Source organism: Salvelinus sp. IW2-2015, linkage group LG17, assembly GCF_002910315.2.
Source record: "Salvelinus sp. IW2-2015 linkage group LG17, ASM291031v2, whole genome shotgun sequence".
NCBI classification, from domain to species: domain Eukaryota; kingdom Metazoa; phylum Chordata; class Actinopteri; order Salmoniformes; family Salmonidae; genus Salvelinus; species Salvelinus sp. IW2-2015.
In genome coordinates, this window is record NC_036857.1 from 33,561,996 (window position 1) to 33,586,396 (window position 24,401).

General features: G+C 43.2%; 1 protein-coding gene across 1 annotated transcript in view; it reads left to right on the forward strand.

The window, feature by feature from the left end:
- The window catches only part of plch2a (phospholipase C, eta 2a), a 76,142-nt gene that overhangs the window by 22,519 nt on the left and 29,222 nt on the right, over nt 1–24,401 (forward strand). The window contains exons 5-12 of the mRNA XM_070448107.1: nt 3,849–4,019; nt 10,561–10,654; nt 11,377–11,580; nt 11,886–12,006; nt 13,430–13,601; nt 16,186–16,293; nt 20,640–20,792; nt 21,722–21,820. Coding sequence (XP_070304208.1) covers nt 3,849–4,019; nt 10,561–10,654; nt 11,377–11,580; nt 11,886–12,006; nt 13,430–13,601; nt 16,186–16,293; nt 20,640–20,792; nt 21,722–21,820 — 1,122 coding nt within the window. The remainder of the gene's footprint in view (nt 1–3,848; nt 4,020–10,560; nt 10,655–11,376; nt 11,581–11,885; nt 12,007–13,429; nt 13,602–16,185; nt 16,294–20,639; nt 20,793–21,721; nt 21,821–24,401) is intronic.

The following is a 24,401-nucleotide window of genomic DNA, read 5'->3' on the forward strand; positions in this document are numbered from 1 at the left end:
GCTTTGACAGCATGACCCTGCGAGGATTAGCAAGTTAGCGTTGTGTTATCGTGTTAATGTGTTGTTAGCGCTGGTGGCCGCGGCTGTTCTTTTACCTCAGCCTGTGGCGTAGCTAAGCGCGCTAAGCCTCGCGCCCCGCCGAGGGGTCACCCATATGGTGCTCAGGGACGCAGATGGCTTCTGGTGTAATACATGGTAACACACGGTAAACACACCAGGGACCAATCTGGACGTGTGTGTGTNATATAGGGAATAGGGGTTCTGGTCAAAGTAATGCACTTTATAGAAAACAGGGTGGCATTTGTGACACACACTCAGTCTGACCCCCTGCCTGCCCAGGAAGCAGTAAGCTGAGCAAATGGGGTTGCCTGTTTTATTACAAAGGGACTCCTTCCAGCACCACCTGGGGTGGGGTGATGTACTGTAGCCTAGCTTAGCCTAGTGCATCAAGAGTCTCTCTCCTCCTCTCACCCCGGAAAGATTGACTTCAGAGAGCCCGTTTGGTGTTGAGACACAGAGGTACGTTGTTTCAGTGAGGCACTCTTTATCCCGGGCCGGAGGCAGCACCACTCAGGCAAGCTGCTAAATGATTTATCGCAGCTGAACGCGCCGGAGATGAGGAAGAGAAGCGAGAATCACCACACACTGATGAATTAGTTCATATTAGCCACATGGCTAATGTGCCACCTCGTAGTAACGGCTTTAGTGCCCAGGCCCCCTTTTACATAATGAATGGGTGGGAATGAGACTAGATTGATATTTTCTGTTGGTTTAGAAGAACAGGAGCTCTCCTGGTGGCTGGTGAACCCCCCCCCACACACACACACTCTATGTGTAATCTCAATGTTTAAGAAGCGAGTGTGTGTGTTTCAGTTGTCTCTGCTTAGTCATACTGAGAAATAAGTGTCAGTTCCTCACTTGTGCCAAAACCCATATTCACTCTGTGACCTGTGTGTGTGTTTTGTGTGCGTGTGTGTGTGTGTGTGTTTGTGTGTGTGTGTGTGTGTGTGTGTGTGTGTGTGTGTGTGTGTGTGTGTGTGTGTGTGTGTGTGTGTGTGTCAGACAGGAGTGTGTTTACGGGACAGTGGACTGGTCTGCTGGCTTAACCTATTTACTCCTGGGAGGAACCTGTGTGTGATTTTCCCTGTTGACTTGACCCAGTAGGAGGATAATAACCAGCGCACGTGCATCAATTGCATTAAGCATTAGTGACCCTCTTTCAATATATATTACAGTATACAGAGTTCTTGGCTTGTTAGCACATGATTTTTGGTACATTTGTCTAATCACAACATTGTGTGCAAAGTCATAGATGGTCATGTCAGTCTGTGTTATATGTTTTTTTAAATGTAACCTTTATTTAACTAGGCAAGTCAGTTAAGAACAAATTCTTATTTACAATGACGGCCTACCCCGGCCAAACCCTCCCTTAACCCGGGTACAACGCTGGATCAATTGTGCGCCGCCCAATGGGACTCCCGATCACGGCTGGTTTGATACAGCCCGGGATCGAACCCGCGTCTGTGATGACGCCTCTAGCACTGCGATGCAGTGCCTTAGACCGCTGCGCCACTCAGGATAAATGCCGCATTGCTGTAATTTTCCAGTTAGCTTTTAAACTCTCATAGACTAGCTCTCATGTCTCAGCTACCGTTTGGGTGCAAATCGRTACTTATATTCTGAGTTCACCATCACTGGCAACGTTAAATGAAACGGTTAAAAAGAGAAAAGAAAAACACCTTGCCTGACCATGTTTACAATTTTCCAGTAAATGTAGATCCTATTGATTCAGTCAATCTGATCGGAGCACTGGCTTATCTTTCTTCCACACTCCCCTCTAAGTCCCTTGAGCTCCACACACCGATAGCATCTCCTCCATTCTGACTCACTATCGTCTCATTCTCCTCATTCATTGGTTCCAATTCACTGGGCCTATGAGCAGAGGCTGCTCTGTAGCTTTTGAGAACAATCCTTAGGTTGAGTCCCAAATGGAACCKCATGGGCCCTGGTCAAAAGTAGGGCACTATATAGGGAATAGGGGTTCTGGTCAAAGTAATGCACTTTATAGAAAACAGGGTGGCATTTGTGACACACACTCAGTCTGACCCCCTGCCTGCCCAGGAAGCAGTAAGCTGAGCAAATGGGGTTGCCTGTTTTATTACAAAGGGACTCCTTCCAGCACCACCTGGGGTGGGGTGATGTACTGTAGCCTAGCTTAGCCTAGTGCATCAAGAGTCTCTCTCCTCCTCTCACCCCGGAAAGATTGACTTCAGAGAGCCCGTTTGGTGTTGAGACACAGAGGTACGTTGTTTCAGTGAGGCACTCTTTATCCCGGGCCGGAGGCAGCACCACTCAGGCAAGCTGCTAAATGATTTATCGCAGCTGAACGCGCCGGAGATGAGGAAGAGAAGCGAGAATCACCACACACTGATGAATTAGTTCATATTAGCCACATGGCTAATGTGCCACCTCGTAGTAACGGCTTTAGTGCCCAGGCCCCCTTTTACATAATGAATGGGTGGGAATGAGACTAGATTGATATTTTCTGTTGGTTTAGAAGAACAGGAGCTCTCCTGGTGGCTGGTGAACCCCCCCCCACACACACACACTCTATGTGTAATCTCAATGTTTAAGAAGCGAGTGTGTGTGTTTCAGTTGTCTCTGCTTAGTCATACTGAGAAATAAGTGTCAGTTCCTCACTTGTGCCAAAACCCATATTCACTCTGTGACCTGTGTGTGTGTTTTGTGTGCGTGTGTGTGTGTGTGTGTGTGTGCGTCAGTGTAGAGCAGGGATCTGGCTGGTTGAAAGTTATGAGAACTGGAAGTTTGAAAGTTTGTGTGTGTGTTTTCAAGAGCTGGGAGCTGGCCGGGTATCAGAACTGGCAGGTTGAAGTGTGTGTGTTGTGCATGGAGGCCAACCTCCCACCAGCACCCACGTCATCACTCTGCAGTCAGGTCCATCTCTAGCAATGCGAGACATATGGAGCTGGCCATACACAAGAAAACCATTTCAACCATGAGTGTTGGCAGGCATGCAGATACCTAACTACAATATGCATGCTCATATTCACACTACATCACCAAAACACAACTCGATATTCCATCTGACTAGTTATTTAACTGAGTGTTAGAGTGGCTGTTAATTGCTGTGCATATTATTCGGGCGAACTTTTAATAATGTGATCCTATACACAACACAGTTCCATTCACAACAACACATAATTTGGTCTAGGATCTATAGGCTAGCCACATGATGAATGCAATAACAATCATCAAATCAAATTTATTTTATATAGCCCTTCGTACATCAGCTAATATCTCGAAGTGCTGTACAGAAACCCAGCCTAAAACCCCAAACAGCAAGCAATGCAGGTGTAGAAGCACGGTGGCTAGGAAAAACTCCCTAGAAAGGCCAAAACCTAGGAAGAAACCTAGAGAGGAACCAGGCTATGAGGGGTGGCCAGTCCTCTTCTGGCTGTGCCGGGTGGAGATTATAACAGAACATGGCCAAGATGTTCAAATGTTCATAAATGACCAGCATGGTCAAATAATAATAATCACAGAAGTTATCGAGGGTGTAGCACCTCAGGAGTAAATGTCAGTTGACATTTGACAACTTTTGACTAGTTTTGTGTGTGTATCTAATATATATATATTTATCTCATCTCATTGCTTAAATGTATGCATAAATAAGACCTTATAGATGCCAAGTCTTGGTCATGATATGGTTTCAGTTTTTTTTCAGTTCATCCCTGAACTGAATAACTACTGCGTTACAGTGGAAGTTAGGATTCCACTCTTTATGTCTAAATGAACTGACATGGCATTGTGACTTCTCTTCTCCCCAGGAGGCAGACACAGATGACAACCAGGGCACCCTGGACTTCGAGGAGTTCTGCTCCTTCTACAAGATGATGTCGACACGCCGCGATCTCTACTTGCTCATGCTCACCTACAGCAACCACAAGGACCACCTGGACAGCATCGACCTGACCCGCTTCCTGGAGGTGGAGCAGAAGGTATGCAGGAGCAGAGTTGAAGCGTATGCAGGCAGGCTGGTAGGCAGATAGGCACATAGACGCAGACATGCGTGCTGGCACACACATCCGTGCTGGCACACACATCCGTACACGGATGCACACACAGGTGCAAGCATGCAGGTACGCTGGCATATACACGCGGAGGTACTCACGCGGAGGTACTCACGCGGGGGTACTCACGCGGGGGTACTCACGCGGAGGTACTCACGCGGAGGTACTCACGCGGAGGTACTCACGCGGAGGTACTCACGCGGAGGTACTCACGCGGAGGTACTCACGCGGAGGTACTCCTTTAAGGCATTTCTGTGACAGACCTTTTTTGTAATGGCTTAACTGAGGCAAACATCTGAAGATTTGAGTCTTAATAATGGTTAGGAACAACTTTGTTGGACAATTGTATAGTTTCCCCCCCCCCCCCTCCTGCCTGTTTCCATGTGTCAAAAATATGTTGGTCAACAGATTAGGGGGGGAAAAGCACAGGATATTACTGTTTAATTGCAGTGAAAATGTGTTTGACATTCTGACGCTCCAAGCTTTGACAAAGAGGTTTCAACCGTTAACATGCTGGTTGACATGCAGACCGGACACGTCGTGTGCGCGAGCGTCGCAAAATAAATTTAGAAATCCATGTTATTCAATTATTGCACCCACACTGCTCACGTGCGCCAACGAGCGTCTGCGACGCCAAGGGCTAAAATAGAAGTCGTTCCTATTTCTGACGCAGATCACGCTGAAAGTCATCTCCTCATTGGTTTATAGAAGCAGGTACCCACGTGCCATCTCCTCATTGGTTATACCCACGTGGGTGARTGAAAGARGAACTTTGTTGCTGGTTGTCGTGGTAATACAATGAAAGTTTAGATGCGATCACCATATAAGTTCAAAGATGAAAAAGCCTGGAAGGAGGAGAGATGACTAGAAACGATTCGGTTGGCCGTTTTATGTTTGGATTAATTGTCGGAGTAGAGGTCCTTGTGCATTTCAGGTAAAATAACAACTCAATGTTTATATCCCAGGACAAATTAGCTAGCAACAGCAAGCTAGCTAAATAGGACAAATTAACGTTAGCTAGCAAGTGCAAGCTAACTAGCTAAATTGCCATACATGTTTAATGCTTTTCGACCTGTCCCCAAATTAATGTCATTGGTTCAGAGTTTGTTTTGATATTTTAACCTGCGTGTCGTGATCGCGTTTGGTGTGGGGGGACAAAATACATTTATGCATGATAGCGSGGAGGGATGCACCACACAACCAATCAACAAAGCATACCGACTTCGAGCAATTCAATATCATGGTTTTGTGTTGACAAAAATAAAATGCATCCCTCCCTACCTTGTAGGCTTACCCAGTATAGAAGTGATGGCGTGACAATGTCATTAAACTTTTTGTTGTTTTGTAAAAGATGTCTCTTTCCATTCATCAATTGGCCACTGCACAATTTAGATGGATTGATTGATTGATTTTATTTGTCAGTAAAAAAAATATATACAGTTGAAGTCGGAAGTTTACATACACCTTAGCCAAATACATTTAAACTCAGTTTTTCACAATTCCTGACATTTAATCCTAGTAAGAATTCCATGTCTTAGGTCAGTTAGGATCACCACTTTATTCTAAGAATGTGAAATTTCATAATAATAGTATAGAGAATGATTTATTTCAGCTTTTATTTCTTTCATCACATTCCCAGTGGGTCAGAAGTTGATATACACTGAATTAGTATTTGGTAGCATTGCCTTTTAAATTGTTTAACTTGGGTTAAACGTTTCGGGTAGCCTTCCACAAGCTTCCCACAATAAGTTGGGTGAATTTTGGCCCATTCCTCCTGTCAGAGCTGGTGTAACTGAGTCAGGTTTGTAGTCCCTCCTGCAGCAAAGGACCCCCACAATATGATGCTGCCACCCCTGTGCTTCACGGTTGGGAMGCTGTTCTTCGGCTTGCAAGCCTCCCCCTTTTTCCTCCAAACATAACGATGGTCATTATGGCCAAACAGTTCTATTTCTGTTTCATCAGACCAGAAGATATTTCTCCAAATAGTAAGATCTTTGTTCCCATGTGCAGTTGGAAACCGTAGTCTGGCTGTTTTATGGGAGCAGTGGCTTCTTCCTTGCTGAGCGGCCTTTCAGGTTATGTCGATATAGGACTCGTTTTACGGTGAATATAGATACTTTTGAACCTGTTTCCTCCAGCATCTTCACAAGGTCCTTTGCTGTTGTTCTGGGATTGATTTGCATTTTTCGCACAAAAGTACATTCATCTCTAGGAGACAGAACGTGTCTCCTTCCTGAGCGGTATGACCGCTGCGTGGTCCCATGGTGTTTATACTTGCGTACTATTGTTTGTACAGATGAACGTGGTACCTTAAGGCGTTTAGAAATTGCTCCCAAGGATGAACCAGACTTGTGGAGGTCTACAATTGTTTTCTGAGGTCTTGGCTGATTTCTTTTGATTTTCCCATGATGTCAAGCAAAGAGGCACTGAGTTTGAAGATAGGCCTTGAAATACATCCACAGGTACACCTCCAATTGACTCAAAMGATGTCAATTAGCCTATCAGAAGCTTCTAAAGCCATGACATCATTTTTGTTTAAAGGCACAGTCAACTTAGTGTATGTAAACTTCTGACCCACTGGAATTGTGATACAGTGAAATAATCTGTCTGTAAACAATTGTTGGAAAAATTACTTGTGTCATGCAGAAAGTAGATGTCCTAACCAACTTGCCAAAACTATAGTTTGTTAACAAGAAATGTGTGGAGTGGTTGAAAAACGAGTTTTAATGACTCCAACCTAAGTGTATGTAAACTTCTGACTTCAACTGTATATACACAAAGATTTTTAAAAGTGACCCGGATTGCACAATAAAGTCAGGGACTTATTTCCATTGTGGTTTTTATTTTTTACATACATACATATACAATTACATAGATACAGACACATTACAGAGATGAGTATGAGGGGGAGTTTAACTACAATTCTTACAAGCTTGTTTAGCTGGTAGCTTATTCTTTAGATGTTTGGGGCTGCTGGTGAACCATGATGTGCAGACAWAATCAAAGTGACACTGGATTAGCGAACTAGCTAGGTTTCCATCCAATTGGTGACAGATTTTATGTATATGTAATATGTAATTTCAGAGTTTTCTTTAGAAGATTTTAATGTACCGGACATTCTGAGAAATGTATCGGACATCCATCTGCATTCAGGTCCAACCTGGCGCAGCCAGCTCCATCAATAAACGAGGGATGTTGGCCWAATGAGCCACATTTACGTCTCCTTAAAAACAGCCTATAACAAATGACAAAAACACTATTCCTCATGTTTCCAAGTGTAGCCTATGCAAAACTGTATATTTAATTGGTTTTTAGGCTACTTTCCTAAAACAACAATTTTCCACCTCGCGGTTCAGCTGTCAGAGATTTGAACARGTATCAGGATATTCCATGCATAGGCCTATAGGCTTAGGTGTCCACTGTATGATATAAACATTTGTATAAATATACAGAGCCTATATAAAGGAAGGGAAGATTAGGCGTAACCCCAGTGAGTTAGAGAGATAGAGATATTCCGGTGGCATGCTACGACACCGACATTTCTTTATGTCAGATGGCTACTGCGTCTGCTATACAGATATAGCCGTACAAAAGAAGGCTAATTGGTTCATTTTCTATCAGAATATTTTGCATAAAGATGAGCATTATATTGTTAGATTATAGCAGTAACTCTGGTAGGCCTGAAACAGTCTTCCTCAACTCAAGTTCAACTGTCGGAGTCAGTTGGAGCGCCGGAGCACGCTGCCTTCATATCATAGGCCTGCAGTAACTAAAGCTTAATAATAGCCACACCATACCAAACCTTCACAAAAGTTTTCTAAACTTTATTAGGGTAATATCAAAAGTAAGTCAAGCCATTGTTTATAGGGAAAATACGAGCAGAAGAGCAAATGTAAACCAGGGGAAAAACACACTACCCTCCCCTGTGCCCAGTAAAACAACGCAAAACCCTCCCCAAAGCAAAATAAAAAGTTTGACAACCCTCCCATATTATGGACCCCTCCCCCCCAGTAAATGTGTATCTGTCCCTAGCTGGATAGAAGAGACAATTGATGGAAAAACACCACAATCACTATCGTATACATGCATCCCAAAATTCAAAATCTCAAAATTCTCATCCTAAGTGTTGTGTTTCGTGGCAATATTGTAACAGAGCCAATATATCCTTATCTACAGTGTAGAATGCTCAGCTAACCAATGGGGAAAGCTCCTGCTACAGCAAGTTGGAGGAGTGTTTATGCTGACATTACACTTAGCCCACTAGCTAACTAAATGGGGATGTGCTGTGTCTTCCCCCGTGAGTCACCCCGTAGAGACCGCGCTAGGTGACAGACAGTCGTTTAATGGATCTTCCATTGGGTTCTGAAGCAAATGCTTAATAGTGCTTAAGTGCAGACACAGGCCCCTACAAGGCTATTAGAATTAGCAGTATCACTTCAAATGAACTTCTAAAGGCTTCAGGGGATAACATGTAATATGGTTCTGCTGTGAAAAAGAGACAGAAAAGGAGCTGTAATTAGGAAATTGTATCCAATCTGTCGTATTTTTGGGGCACGGAATTGGATGTTCCACTACTCGCTACTTCGTTGGGAAGCACTGAGGCGGTTTTGCGAGGTGATTTATTTGAAATGGGGCCAGGATGCAGCTGGGCTGTCTCTAGCTCTTCTCTCCTCTCTCTGCTGGCATCATTAGCTACAGCCTCCCCTCGGTTTCTCATTTTAACTGTGTTTACTAGCTCTCTCTTGGTGTGTGTGTGTGTGTGTTTCAAGTTTTATTAGTCGTATGTACTGGATACACATTGGTATCAGTGGTGGTCAATGCTGTTAAAGATGAGGGAGGTCTTTTATTTTTTTTTGCATGGATATTGGATTACTGGAGCATGGATATTTTAATTTGATGACTGCCATTCGTATTCTATTCACCCAGTTCAATGTAACATCAATAGGTTTGGGCTACTACATGATCTCTCATTTTCCTTATAACCATCATGGGGTTGCTACAACCTAGCCTATGAATAAAAGACTATGAATAAAAGACTACTACATGTGTACCTACACACTGAAGAAGGCTGTAAAGCCGAAACATCTTTGTACGCTATCCTTGATGCAGTGAGAAAAAAAATGAAGTAAGCCTTTTGCCACATCTTTGTTTTAATGCGAACCGTTACACTTTTTTGTTTGTCCTTCTCTACAATACAATAAGAAATAAGAAAATAATACGAATATAAGTACATGGCTTAATATATATATTTTTACAGGAAGGCACAATTTATAGTCCAATATGTGTTTTGAGGAAGGGGGGATTGGGGGAAAGTTTAAATTGTGCAGTATTTAGCAATCATAATGTGTGTGTGTGTGTGTGTGTGTGTGGTGTGTGTGTGGTGTGTGTGGTTGTGCATGTGTGCTAATGTGCAGCGAGTCAGTGCAGGTGGTCAGTCCAGTTCAAGTTTTCAGCAGTCTGATGGCTTGTAGATAGAAACTGTCTCTGAGACTGTTGGTATCAGACCTCATGCTCTGATACAGTCTGATGCTTGTAGATAGAAACTGTCTCTGAGACTGTTGGTATCAGACCTCATGCTCTGATACGGTCTGATGGCTTGTAGGTAGAAACTGTCTCTGAGACTGTTGGTATCAGACCTCATGCTCTGATACGGTCTGCCCGACGGTAAGGGAGTGAACAGCTTGTAGCTGGATTGTATGGGTTCGTTGATGATGCTGCGGGCCTTCATCAGGCACCATTTTGTGTGTGTGGTGTATATTAACTCTCCCATCTCTGCCTCAATACCATTGCCCAAAATGTGTCCACTCTACACACTCGTAAGCCAAACCCATTTATCCACATTTACCCACTTATTAAAAATCCCCTGAACCTCTCATGATGAGGCATTGGGTATTGGAGCAAAACCACAGTCAGTAAGCAGTTTGATGTCAAATCCCTCATGTTTGAGAGTGAGCAGTTGAAAGTGTCACAACAGAAGGGAGAATTAGCTTTTTTGCTGGCTAGCTTCTCATTCTGTGGTCGAAATCCTGTTTACCCCTTCAACAAGTAGACCAAGCCACTTAGCCAAAGCCTCTCTCTCCCAGTGCTAAGCGCTAACCACAAACATATTGGCCTAGTAGTGTGCAGCCCTGTACTGGGAAAAAAACTTGGCACTGAGACAGTCTGTTTCTTCAACAACCCATTTTGGAACGGCCTGACGATGATCAACATGGATGGGAATCTGATCGACCAGTCAGCCGGTTTAAAAGGGCCAGCTGTTGGGCGGACAATCGGATTCCAGCACAGGGATGAGGGCAGAAGCCGCATGTGAGGACATGGCCAAATTGGATTAACAGGACTTCCCCCAACCCTCCCAATGTTTACTGTTATGGAGGGGGGATTTGAGGAGACATATTTTATTATGGGTACTGTAGTCAATCTGCGGTTCTTACTGTTTGCTTATGTGTTTTTGTATTTTTCCGTTTTGTAGATGACCAAGGTGACCAAAGACCATTGCCTTGAGATTGTGAACAAATTTGAGCCCTGCTCCGAGAACCAGAAGCAGGGAGTTCTGGGTATTGATGGTAAGAGCTCTCTTATTGGTCCCCTTTTCGATTGTCCTTTTATCAGTCAAATGTTGAATGTCTCACCATGCTCTGAAATTGATCTTTTCTAACAGCCTATTCATATAGAATCCCCGACCCCCCCCCCCCCCCCGTGATTATACAAAAACATGTGTTTATTGTTCATCTCTAAAAAATCAAAAATCCAAATGGATGCATGAAATGTTGGCTTGTAATAATTTTTGTTGTTGTTGTTGATCTGTCCCTAAACCCACAGACATACTCTGAGCATTGTCTGAACTTGTCATTTTAATGAGCGAATACTTAACATTTGTGTACTGTCAGTTTAAATACAACATCTACAGACCACATTCACGTGTCTGTATCTCTATCATATGAACATGTCATCGTCTCTCTCTATTCAGAATACATCTACAATATTGATACTTTATATGCCCAAAGGAAATCCCTCTAGGAACTCACCATGGTCATATCACCCCGAGATCCACTTTCATGTTCAACACATCTGCCCCATTCCTCTCAATCCCACCCCTTGTCTACAAGATGTCTCCCACACATCATGATTGATTGCTCCCATGTGGTCCTCTTCGGGGTTGCATTCACTAGGCACCAAAGGAACGAAAATTGACTGAAACAGGGAGGGGACTACCTGGACTTGTCCAATAAGGAACGCTCATTTTCATTTTCAGTTGTAAAAAATGTTCTGTTTGTGTGTGACCCAGGTTTCACCAGCTACATGCGCAGCCCGGCGGGGGACATCTTCAACCCGGAGCACTACGAGGTGACCCAGGACATGTCGCAGCCGCTCTGCAACTACTTCGTCGCCTCCTCCCACAACACCTACCTGATGGGSGACCAGCTCATGTCCCAGTCCCGCGTCGACATGTACGCCTGGGTGCTGCAGGCCGGCTGCCGCTGCGTGGAAGGTCGGTGAAAGACGCCGTTCTCTCCCGCATGAGCGCACACACAGACACGCAAACATTTGTGTGTAAAGAAGCACATGCAAGCAAACACATGCACCCAAATACATGTTACATGTACACACACAGGTTACATACGGTGTTACAAATATTTGCTATGTCTATCATCACAGTCAGTGACTGTTAATGGGTCCCTAGTAAGTAAACGAGCATGGTTAAAGTAATAACACGGGGCTATTAACTAGCTTTGAGTGCCCTTCACTTCTCATGGTCGCTCCTCTCCCCTTTCTTTTTATTCCCCTCCACTGAAGTGGACTGCTGGGACGGGCAGGACGGAGAGCCCATCGTGCACCACGGTTACACGCTCACCTCCAAGATCCTCTTCAGAGACGTCATCGAGACCATCAACAAGTACGCCTTTTTGAAAAACGAGTAAGTGTGTCGCTGCTTTTGAATTTCACCTCTTTCTCTCATCTCCTTTTGTCCATAGACACATCAGCTAGTTTCCCAGGTTTCAACCCCCTGACAGAAAGTGGGACTTTTATGGCACATGGAAAATGAGGTTCTGAGACATTCGCTCGCACATAATCTCAATTCACAACTCTCTTTTATGCCGCGTCGTTCATCCTGAGCCTATATAGGAGATTGCGTGGGAATGAGACGTTGAATTCAATTGCCGTCAGTATGGTGTTTCATGAGATAGGGGTCTGATGAGAGCTTTTTGTCATACACGCAATAGCGAGCCTAACAACATTGTGCGTTTATGCTAATGGTTGCATTGTGGCATTCAGATGTAGTCTACTTTACCGTAGGGTATGTAATGCATTAGGTACACCAATGAACAAGGCTCATGGTAAAAACATTTGTTTCTATTGAATTATTATAGTCATTTATAAATCACAAACTATTAAAGATAATTATCTCTTAATATTCCTAATACAAATAGGTMGTTCTCAGTGACTCAGTCTCTTTCATTTAATTGTTTTTCTTGAACAAAGCAAGCATACAAATTGTTGCGCCGCTAGAATGAAATTTATCATACACAACTGTCATAGACTAGCATCTATCATACACAAGTCCCTGGGATCATAGTTGAAAGGCAGTGTATTGTTTTGAGTAGTGCCCATAGCAATTGCAGTCTACCCCACACACATGTTTATGAGGACAGAACAGGGAACGTCGGCGACCATCATGTCTTGGGTTATGATGGGCTGTGTTGTGTGCCTTAGTACTTAGTAGACAGAGAAATGCAGGCTTGACACGCCTACAGGCTTACTGGAACAAGCAAGTGTTTCTACATGACCTGCTTTCTCACTCACTCACTCACTCGCACACACACACACACACACACACACACACACACACACACACACACACACACACACACACACACACACACACACACACACACACACACACACACACACACACACACACACACACACACACACACACACACACACACACACACACACACACACACACAGTGCTACTGTAGGCGATAATCCAATAAAGAGTCTGCATGCATATTTGTGTGATCTTTAGTGCAAGACTATTTGTAGATAATTCTTTGAACAGCAAGGAACGTATTCAACTTCAAAGAATGTTGTAATTTTCTGAGGCACTTCAAAATCAAATTTCAGAGGGTTGAAGGTGATGACATTGGACTGAAACTCTAGTCACAAATTGAAAACCCATGTCTTTGTCATCAACTGTCTCATTAGTGATAACCCAGTGCCAAGGCTGTGCCATAGATGTCTGACACTATATAGATTGATGGCTTCATCTCTGGCTGTACCTGAGTCTTTGTCCTCAAGTCTGAGACGTGGTGATAACCCACGTCTGTCCCTGTCAGCTACCCAGTGATCCTGTCCATAGAGAACCACTGCAGCGTCCCCCAGCAGAAGAAGATGGCCCAGTACCTGGTGGAGGTGATGGGAGAAAAGCTGGACCTCTCAGCCGTCAAGGCAGACGAACAGGGCCACCTGCCCTCCCCAGACACCCTCAAAGGGAAGATCCTCGTCAAGGTAAACAATTTGCATGCGCATATTCACACACGCCCAGACACACACACAGAAGTATTGTTCTTAGCAGTCGGTCATAGACCAGGGGTCTTTCCACCCTCGGTCCCAGAAAGGAGATCTACTGGGTGTTCAGGCTTTTGTTTCTTCCCAGCAGTAATACACCTGATACAGCGAATCGTGGATCTGCAGACTATTGAAATAGAAGCCTTGTTTGGAACAAATGCCTGCAGGCTTGGACACTAACCCTTGTCACATTACAGAAAGGGAGGAATATTMCCAAAAGCAATACATCATATTAGAAACAAGCAAATTCATTTCTAAAAAGGTGAGGCGCCTGAGTTCCTTCCTTCTCGCTATATAAATGGAGTTGGAAATTGTTCAACCTGTAGCTGACTCTAGGCACATCAGGCAGCTATGGGTCAATGGGCACTCCTAGCGCTAGTTACCACGCTGTTCTAAATACAGCCTCAACTCCGCACGTCTTCCCCAGACAGACCGCTTAAAAATCACTCTGATTTGGCCCTAGTGGGTCTTCGGAAGTAGTCCTCTCCTTCATGCCCTCTGACCTTGAAAGGACGTGACTGGCCAAATCAATATGGCTGACAGCTATCCAGCTTTTTTCTCTTCGTCATCACTAAAGAAAGGAGACAACGAGAGGAAACCTTTTAATTAAGAGTGCTACGACACACGCATGTCTGTAACAAACTGAGTTGCCTCCATCAACTCCACATTAGCAGACGAGACAGAACAGCACGTTTTGAAGTTAAGGAGGGTTTATTGATGCCAGGTGCTTTAGTGGAAGAAGGCCCAGTACCAAGGCCTGGTTGGCATTCACATCACACTGCCATGTGGCAGCTGTCCAGTAGAGCTGCGTGTGATTGTACTATAGCATCACTCCTACATGATCGTTTGGAACTGGCTGGATTTTCTCATTTGATTGTGGATCGTTATAGTTTTGTCTGCATTTCAATTAACTGTCAACAGTGTGTGTGTGTGTGTGTGTGTGTGTGTGTGTGTGTGTGTGTGTGTGTGTGTGTGTGTGTGTGTGTGTGTGTGTGGTTGGTGGTTGTGTGTGCGGCCCCGAAAGAGATTGCTTCTCTTAGATGGTTCTAAAAACATTGCATACCAGAAGCACACTGCCATGTTTAACACAGCACTTAAAGGAATACTCCCCCCAAATTATTTTATCATATCGGCTGGACTTCTGTATATGTCTGGAAAACTTGATTGCTGACATGCAAAACATTTTGGAACTATATCAACAATGGACTAAAGAAACAAATACCAAAAGATAGTTTTGGGGTGGAATTGGCCTTTAACTCATTCCACTCCACTCACAACGTGGACACTGCTTGCGAAACTGTCCGATGACACTAAATGCAGCCGTAGCTTCTTTATGGATTTTCCAGAACAGAATCCGTGCCTAGTTATTGACCTAGGACTTAGTTATTGACCTAGGACCTAGTTATTGACCTAGGACCTAGTTATTGACCTAGGACCTAGTTATTGACCTAGGACCTAGTTATTGACCTAAGGACCTAGTTATTGACTAGGACCTAGTTATTGACCTAGGACTTAGTTAATTGACCTAGGACCTAGTTATTGACCTAGGACCTAGTTATTGAAGATGATTGCTGCTGAGAAAATCCAAAAAACATCCCCTCGTTGAACCTTGGAAAACCGGCGACCGGCAAGATCGAGACCGATCCTTTACTGCTGCATCGATCCCTGACATTTTTACCCCTCTATCCATCAGCGTTGTCTTTTCAAGTGTCCCTCTCGTAGAGTATAAGGCTGCTACTCAGCAGGGCCGTTTGTGTCATTCAATCAAACTGTTACTGGTGAACAGCATGTTTAGAAGGTGTCATTTTACAGGACAAYTAGAAACGTATCATGTAGAATAGACATTCTTCTTTGTCAAGGAGAATAGGCATTTGTGTCAGCTTTATGTATGATATTTCTATCTACAACATGACACCATTCTGAACACTACCCCAGAAACACCGGTATGGGAAGAGTCCCTAGTGGCTGCTGTAGCTGTTACGGCTGGTACACCTTTAGCACTCAGGAGGAAAGCCTAATGGTTTAGATTGGGGAAATGTAGTGCAAAAAGCTACATCCTTTAATACGCACCATGTTAATAGCACTCAGCACCTCTGAGCAATAACAACCCATTTAGTGTTTACACTGAATTAGACAGTATTATGATATTAATATCTAGTTCAACCTAAAATGTCGAATTTAAACTCGAACTGACCCACACACTGGCATACAGATGAAAAGGCCATAGAATGGAGTACAGGTCAGTTTTGTTTACCCGTCCCTAATGGTTCAGGTAGAGTATTGAGGCGGGTTACATGATTCTAGACCTGGCCTAAGGGTAACTTCTACCCAGAAACTCATGAAATGGTGCTACTTGGTTCTGTTCATTAGAGCATGCAATCGGAAAACTATTTGCAACGAAGTATGAAAATGTGCGATTCTTATTGARCCTATTCAGGTATTCCATCCCTCATACAGAATGTTTTTCTTCTGTTTGATGCCTAATAAATATGACCCATATATTAACGCCACTTTTGTCCACCAGGGCAAGAAGCTCCCGCCGAACATCGACGAAGACAACGAGGAGGGCGACGTGACGGATGAAGACAGCGCAGACGAGATGGAGGACGACTGCAAATTGATGAACGGAGATGTAAGGGCCCCTCCTCCTCCTCCCTCCATTTACCCATTTGAATCCCGCCAACTCTGCGGTCGATCTATTCTATATTGAAAATAATACAATATACAATACAGACTGAAATATACCCTATTGTATATTGTGTAGGATGTTGTTTGTTCCTAATTGGAGTCTAGAAACAACCCAAGTATATTTGTCGCTGTTATTATTGTATCATTATCATGTGCTGGTAAATGTGCGTGCGTGATTGTGGGCATGCATGCTTATGTCAGGGATAACTTTTCCGTTCCTGTTTGTACTTAATGAATGATGTCTCAGTTAAGCATTAGCCCGTGTCCGTTGTGGCCCCCTCCTCYTCTCGTCTTCTCTGTCGTAAAGCTCTGTTGTTCCCTCTGTGTACCTGTCTCTTTCTTATCTACTCCCTCTCTTCTCCTATCTCTCTCTCTACCTCTCCCTCTCTATCTTTTCATTGTCGTCCATGCATTCTGAAGTGGAAGGTACTATAACACGTGGTCATTCTCAGACTTCTTTAAACATCACCCCGCCCCAATCATATCCTATTTAACATACATTTGTGCACACTACACCTGTGACTCTGCTGTCCAATGCCAGTGCCGAGGTATTTATAAAACCATAGAAATAGAATCGTTAGAAGGGACATTCTATTTTTGTATGAAACCTTAGTCAAAGTGAGAAGCTTTACCATGACCAATGGTGTAATTTTTAGGATACGTCCCAATATATCTCAATGGTTGCTTCTCCTCGTCTCCTTTCCCTCCTCCCTGATATGACAAGATAGTTGTCGTTAAGCCCATTCCAGTCAGTAGTCCTGAAGGAAAATATGTGCGAAATAGTATGTATATTATGTGGAAGGAAACAATTTAAGACTACTTGGATAATATAGCGATTGGCTTTGTACATCTCTTTTGATAAAAAAAGGCAGAAACTTGCTAGRTACTTGTATCTCAGGACGTTGTCTATGTACATGTTGAGACCGATGACAGGAGTTTGTTTGTGGTGTAACTCTCCCATCTAGTGGTAGAAGCATGCAAGTGGTTTCAGGTCCAACTTCCATAGTGCTCTCTTTTGACACTATACACTGAGGATACAAAACATTTCCATGACATAGACTGACCAGGTGAAAGCTATGATCCCTTAWTGATTTCACTTAAATCCACTTAAATTAGTGTAGACCAGGTAATCCCAAACTGGGGTATGCATAATGCCGTCGGGAGTACGCCAAATAAAAATGTGACTCACATTTATTTTTTTACTCACATTTTCAAACAGTCCATTTATATTTTCCAACGGGGCTATACATTTGAGTGAGTTTTTTTTTCTCGCCTGAGTAACCTCGTTTCACTGCTAAAAATAAAATTAAACCATGTAGTGTTCAGCGAAATAACAACACAATGTCAAATACAGGTAGCCAACTAATTAACATTCAATCACATTAATCGTTACTCTCTCGCGGGTTCACTCTTGCGCAGACATTTTGAAACGAAACATGACACTTTGAAAAACAAGCCACAGGAGTTTTTTGAGCGACAATATAGACGACAATCGAGTAGTAAGACATGTATAAACATGTATAAAAGCAACAGATACCATTAATAAGAAGGGGCTAGAAGTGTCTTATATGGTGAGCTACCGAGTGGCTAGGACAGGCAAGCCCCATACTATTGGGGAGGACTTAATTATTCCTGCTGCCACGGATATTGCTGGGGGAAAAGGCCCAAAAAACTATACAGACAATGTCTTCATCAAGCAACACTGTTTCACGATGCATCAGTGACATGGCAGGAGAAGTTTTGAAACAATTACTGCTTCGCATACAAGCCAGTGAATTATCTGCGTTACAGCTGCATGAGTCAACAGACGTGGCGGACCTGGCATAGCTCCTGGTGTATGTCCGTTACGTTTATGGGGGGGTCAATTAAGAAAGACATCCTCTTCTGTAAACCACTGGACAAGTACTGGACAGCTTTGGGACATCATATGGACTTTGGTGGTCAAGATGTGTTTGTATCTGTACTGATGGRGCAAAAGCCATGACAGGGAGACATAGTGGAGTGGTAACGCGCGTGCAAGCAGTTGCTCCCGACGCCACTTGGGTAKACTGCAGCATCCACCGAGAGGCTCTTGCTGCCAAGGGAATGCCTGACAGCTTGAAAGACGTTTTGGACACTACAGTGAAAATGGTTAACTTTGTTAAAGCAAGGCCCCTGAACACTTGTGTATTTTCTGCACTATGCAATGATATGGGCAGCGACCATGTAATGCTTTTACAACATACAGAAGTGCGCTGGTTATCAAGGGGCAAAGTATTGACAGATTTTTTTGAATTGAGACGAGCTTAAAGTTTTCTTTACTGACCATAATTTTCACTTGTCTGACCGCTTGCATGATGATGAGTTTCTCACATGACTGGCCTATCTGGGTGATGTTTTTTCTCACCTGAATGATCTGAATCTAGGATTACAGGGACTCTCCGCAACTATATTCAATGTGCGGGACAAAATTGAGGTTATGATTAAGAAGTTGGAGGACAACACATGGGTCTTTCCATCATTGTATGATTTTTTGTGTGCAAATGAACTCAAGCTTATGGACAATGTCAAATGTGATATGGCGAAGCACCTGAGTGAGTTGGGTGCGCAATTACGCAGGTACTTTCCCGYAGCGGATGACACAAACAACTGGATTCCTTATCCCTTTCATGCCCTGCCTCCAGTCCACTTACCAATATCTGAACAAGAGAGCCTCATCGAAATTGCAATAAGCTGTTCTGTGAAAATTGAATTTAATCAGAAGCCACTGTCAGATTTCTGGATAGGGCTGCGCCCAGAGTTTCTTGCCTTGGCAAATCGCGCTGTTAAGATGACTTTTGCAACCAGGTACCTATGTGAGAGTGGATTCTCGGCCCTCACCAGCATGAAAACTAAATACAGTCACAGACTGTGTGGAAAATGATTTAAGACTGAGACTCTCTCCAATACAACCCAACATTGCAGAGTTATGTGCATCCTTTCAAGCACACCCTTCACAATTTTTGATGAACAAATAAAGTTTTATATGTAAGATGGCTAAATAAAGAGCAAAATGATTGATTATTATTTGTGCCCTGGTCATATAAGAGCTCTTTGTCACTTCCCACGAGCCGGGTTGTGACACCAACTCACACTCATTCTTGTGTTAAATAAATGTATTGTATAGTGTGTGTGTGGCAGGCTTATAATGAGGGCAAAAAACAACATTTGAGAGTGCGCTGACCCTGGTGCTAGAGGGGGTACGCAGCTGGAGGTTGAATGTTTGAAGGGGTACAGGACTATAAAAAGTTTGGGAACCACTGGATGAAGGAGAGGAGACAGGTTAAAGAAGGATTTTAAGCCTTGAGACAATTGAGACATGGATTGTGTATGTGTGCCGTTCAGATGGTGAATGGGCAAAACAACAGTTTTAAGTTGCTTTGAACAGGGTATGCCATGTGCACCGGTTTGTGTCAAGAACTGCAATGCTGCTGGGTTTTTCACACTCAACAGTTTCCCGTGTGTATCAAGAACGGTCCATCACCCAAAGGACATCCAGCCAACTTGACACAATTGTGGGAAGCATTGGAGTCAACATGGGCCAGCATCCCTGTGGAACGCTTTCAACACCTTGTAGAGTCTATTCCCTGACGAATTGAGTCTSTTCTGAGGGCAAAAGGGAGGGGGGGTGAAACTCAATATTAGGAAGGTGTTCCTAATGTTTTGTATACTCAGTGTACATTAAATTACAACGAACAATAACACAATGCCTAAGGATTGCACACAAAATAGTTTGAATCCAATATGCATGTCGTCAGTGCTCATAGAATTGGTTTCTTTACTCTTTATCAAATAGTACATATCAGTACATTASAATATTGCAGATTGTCATATAAAACGAATCTCATTCTCAACCAATGGAATAGTAATGTTATATGCTGAAATGTTCTGTGGTTTTAAATGGCACCCAGTTTCCTATAGTGCTCTAATTTTGTCCTGAGTCGTATGAGGGGGCATTTAGGCATAACATCAGGGTTTTTTCCACATAAAAGTATCTACAAAATGTTTTAATACAGTAGTGTACATATTGTCTTTTCTCTGACATTGCATGACCATTGACCAACCATTTATTTTGTCAATCAGAACAAAATGAAAATATCTTTATTTGTTGCAATATATGGTTTTATTAGACCCTGTAATTCTCTCTCGCCCCCCCCCCTTTCTTCACCTTCCTCCCCCTCTTCTATCTCTCCCCTTTGTCCCTCCCCTTCTCTCTCTCCCTCCTTTACCCTCTCTCTCCCCCCATCCCATCCCTCCCCTCTCCCTCCCATGACATCCATGACCAGGAAGCAGGTAGAGAACGTGGCTAAGAAGAAGCTGGACAACCTGCTGAAGGAGTCCAAGATCCGCGACCGCGAGGACCCAGACAGCTTCACCATCGCCACACTGTCCCCCACCAAGCCCACCGATCAGTCAGCCTCCAAGGTAACAACCACGGCTCTGTAGACTAGAACTGGGTTCATATTCTATACTTTGAGTGTTTGCTTTAACCTGCCTGGACTTTTCTATTGGCTCCATTGCAACAGGCATGCAAAATCAAGCACAAGTCCAGAATTTAAAATGATTTCAAATAGTATTTGAACCCCCAGGTCTGTTGTAGACAGTGAAGAAATGTAGGCTARCACACGCACACCCAACGGGGGTGTGAGTGGAGTGAAGAAGAGAGCCTCTGCACACTTATTCTGTCAGMGTTGGACTACCACTGTAAGTAATATAAAGGGACATTTCGTTAAGTACCACTGTAAGCCTGAGAAGCAACACTTATATAAGTATTCTGGGAAAACGTTTTCATTTTCGCTGAGACAATCGTTCTGTTCCTCCCCTTTCTCTTATCGCAGAGATGCCCATTATTAGTAGAATGTTTCATTAGCATTGTAATTGAGCCCTGTCTCTCTGTCTCTCTCTCTCTCTCTCGCTCTCCTGATCATGATAAACATTAAGTAGTGTGGCCTAGCAGCAGCGGAGGGCTTTGGCTGATTGAGGAGGCAATGCCTCCTACCCAGGGTGCCTAATGCAAGCAACAGTACACACATATACTCACATGCACGCATGCAAGCAAACACACACGCATATACACACACACACAGAGGCCAAGCGCCAATCAATTTCAATAAGGAGGACATTAGCATTCAAATGAGTCTCTAGGCATTGCTTACGTGAAGACAATAAACATGGTGAAGAAAATAGGTGTGTGTGTCTTCATAAATGTTTTAGAATGCCTCTACAGGTTATTGTCCTTTGAAAGTGGGACCAAAAACATATCACTTTGGAACTGGACAGGTGTCTTTGTGGCAACAAAATATGTGTAAAGGAGGTGCTGAATTGTGTGTGTTTGTGTGCTCCTTCTCTTCCAGGGCAAAGGTGATGATGATGCAGACACAGGGGACGAAGCCAACCCCAGCACCAACAAGCGTCTAGGCAGGAGCTTCATGGGAAGTTTCTCCAAACGCAAGGTGGGCTTCATTCGCCACCCCACCTCCTCTTCCTCACTCTCTCCTCTCCTGTCCACCTTCTCAGGTCATCTTTCTTGGGTCGTGTTCAGTAGGCCATAACATAGTGAAGTGATTTGATTCAACATAATGTTACAGTACTGATGGATAACACTTTGGAGCAGAGGTGCTACCGTACCAACTGAACTTGTCTTATAAGGATGCTCATTTTTGTTTCTTCCGTTGAGAAGCATTTTGAAACGTTTCTGTTTTGTACCTGCTAAACACGACCCTGGTCTCCACTCCTGTCCTTAATTCCTGTTGTTATCTCAACATGATTGAATTTACCACTCTTCTCATTCCATCCTATTCCATTTCATTAGTCTTTTGAGGAATGTCAGGTCAGGATCATGTCCCATTTAAAACATGTCCATTTAGATCCATGGCTGTTTGAAATCACACCCTACACCCTATATCACGGGTCGGCAACAGGTCAAAACCGGAACACAAGTGATTTTATTTTTGGGCCCCCCAAAGTTTATAGTAAAAATATATATATACACTGAGTGTACAAAACATTAGGAACAGCTTCCTGGATGTGTCAAGGTTTTTCACGCTCKACAGTTTCCTGTGTGTGTCAAGAATGTTCCACCACCCAAAGGACATGCAGCCAACTTGACACAACTGTGGGAAGCATTGGAGTCAACATGGGCCAGCATCCCTGTGGAACGATTTRGACTCCTTGTAGAGTCAATGCCCCYATGAATTGAGGCTGTTCTGAGGGKAAAAGGGGYTGCAACTCAATATTAGGAAGGCATTCCTAATTTTTGGTACACWCACTGTATGTCTCATTTCATGTAACTAGCCGCAGGCTTAAATAAACATTACATCATGTACTTAGCATAGAAAACCAAATAAAAGCATGTAGATAGAAAGATGTGTGTCATGTATGCTAGAATAGAGGTTTAAYCATGACAGCTGCGTATGCATATTAGCCAGTACATATAGCATAGCCTACACATATAGCATACCTTGCAGTACAATGTTCTCTAAAAACAGTTGTACAATGTGCTCTGCAATAAGATAACCAGAGTTTGATTTCTAAAKCAGATGAGCTCTCAAATAGCAGCTKCCCAATACCATGGRGGGCATGCATAATATTGGAAAATAAGGTATGGAGACTGTAGGATTATAGAAAAAGCAYTTGGGAAATTCACGTTTGAGTTTCAAATACTAAATGTTGGTTTAAATGATTAACTTTTCTACTCACCTAAAGGTTGACGGTGCCAAAATCTTGCCAATCCATTCATTAATCTACAAACTATGAGTCTGAGTATCAGACATGTTTTCCAAATGTACATTTCATACATATACWTTRGAACAAAGAACACCATCYCAAATAGTGTTTCACCATTTATTGAGTACGGAGACAAATAGGAAAGGTGTCTCAGGCAGTATTTGAAGTATCTAAATATAGTGTAAGCTGCAGTACCAATCAATGTATATCAAGTACCCTGGAGGGCACAATCTTACAACGTTGCAGTCCAGAAATGAGAGCTTTACCATCTATGCCAAAAGCCTGAGCCTCTGATGGAGACTWTAGAACTGTCATCAACACATGCTTCAGTATTCCCCCTTCTTTCTAGGAAAATTAGTTTGAGGCCCAGGCCCATGGAAAGGATCCCACCCTGGTCACCAATGTAGCTGACCGATGTAGATGGAGACCAGTGCTCAGTGTTTCCCAACTCCAGTCCTCAAATAACCTCAACAGCACACAGTTTCATTGTAGCCCATAACAAACACACCTCATTCAACTCATTGAGGGRTTGATGATTAGTTGATAAGTTGAATCAGGTGTGCTTGTCCAGGGCTACAACAAAAATGTGTACAATTGAGGGTACTCGAGGACTGGAGTTGGGGAACACTGCCTTAGCAAAATGCAATCTAAAATTTGTGTATTCCAAAGACGAGAACTCTACCATCTATGGCAAAATCCTGGGCTCCTGACGGGGACAATATAATTCTCCCCACTGCATGTTACAATAGTAAAATAATCTGTCACCTGAGGATCGGACCRTTTTTTTRTTCAATTTTRGCCTAAAATGACATACTCAAATCTAACTGCTTGTAGCTCAGGTCCTGAAGCAAGGATATGCATATTCTTGATACCATTTGAAAGGAAACACTTTGAAGTTTGTGGAAATGTGAAATTAATTTAGGAGAATATAACACATTAAATCTGGTAAAAGATAATACAAAGAAAAAARCATGAGTTTGTAATAATTTTTTWACATTTTTCTTTAGTCTTTGAAATGCAAGAGAAAGGTCAATGTATGATTTAGGAATATAGGCGCAATTTAGGTTTTGGCCACTAGATGGCAGCAGTGTATGTGAACGTTTTAGACGGATCAAATCAAATCAAATGTTATTTGTCACATGCGCCGAATACAACAGGTGTAGACCTTACAGTGAAATGCTTACTTACAAGCCCTGAACCAACAATGCAGTTTTTAGAAAATACCTATAAAAGTAAGCGATAAGAATAACAAATAATTAAAGAGCAACAGTGAAATAACAATAGCGGAGCTATATACAGGGGGTACCG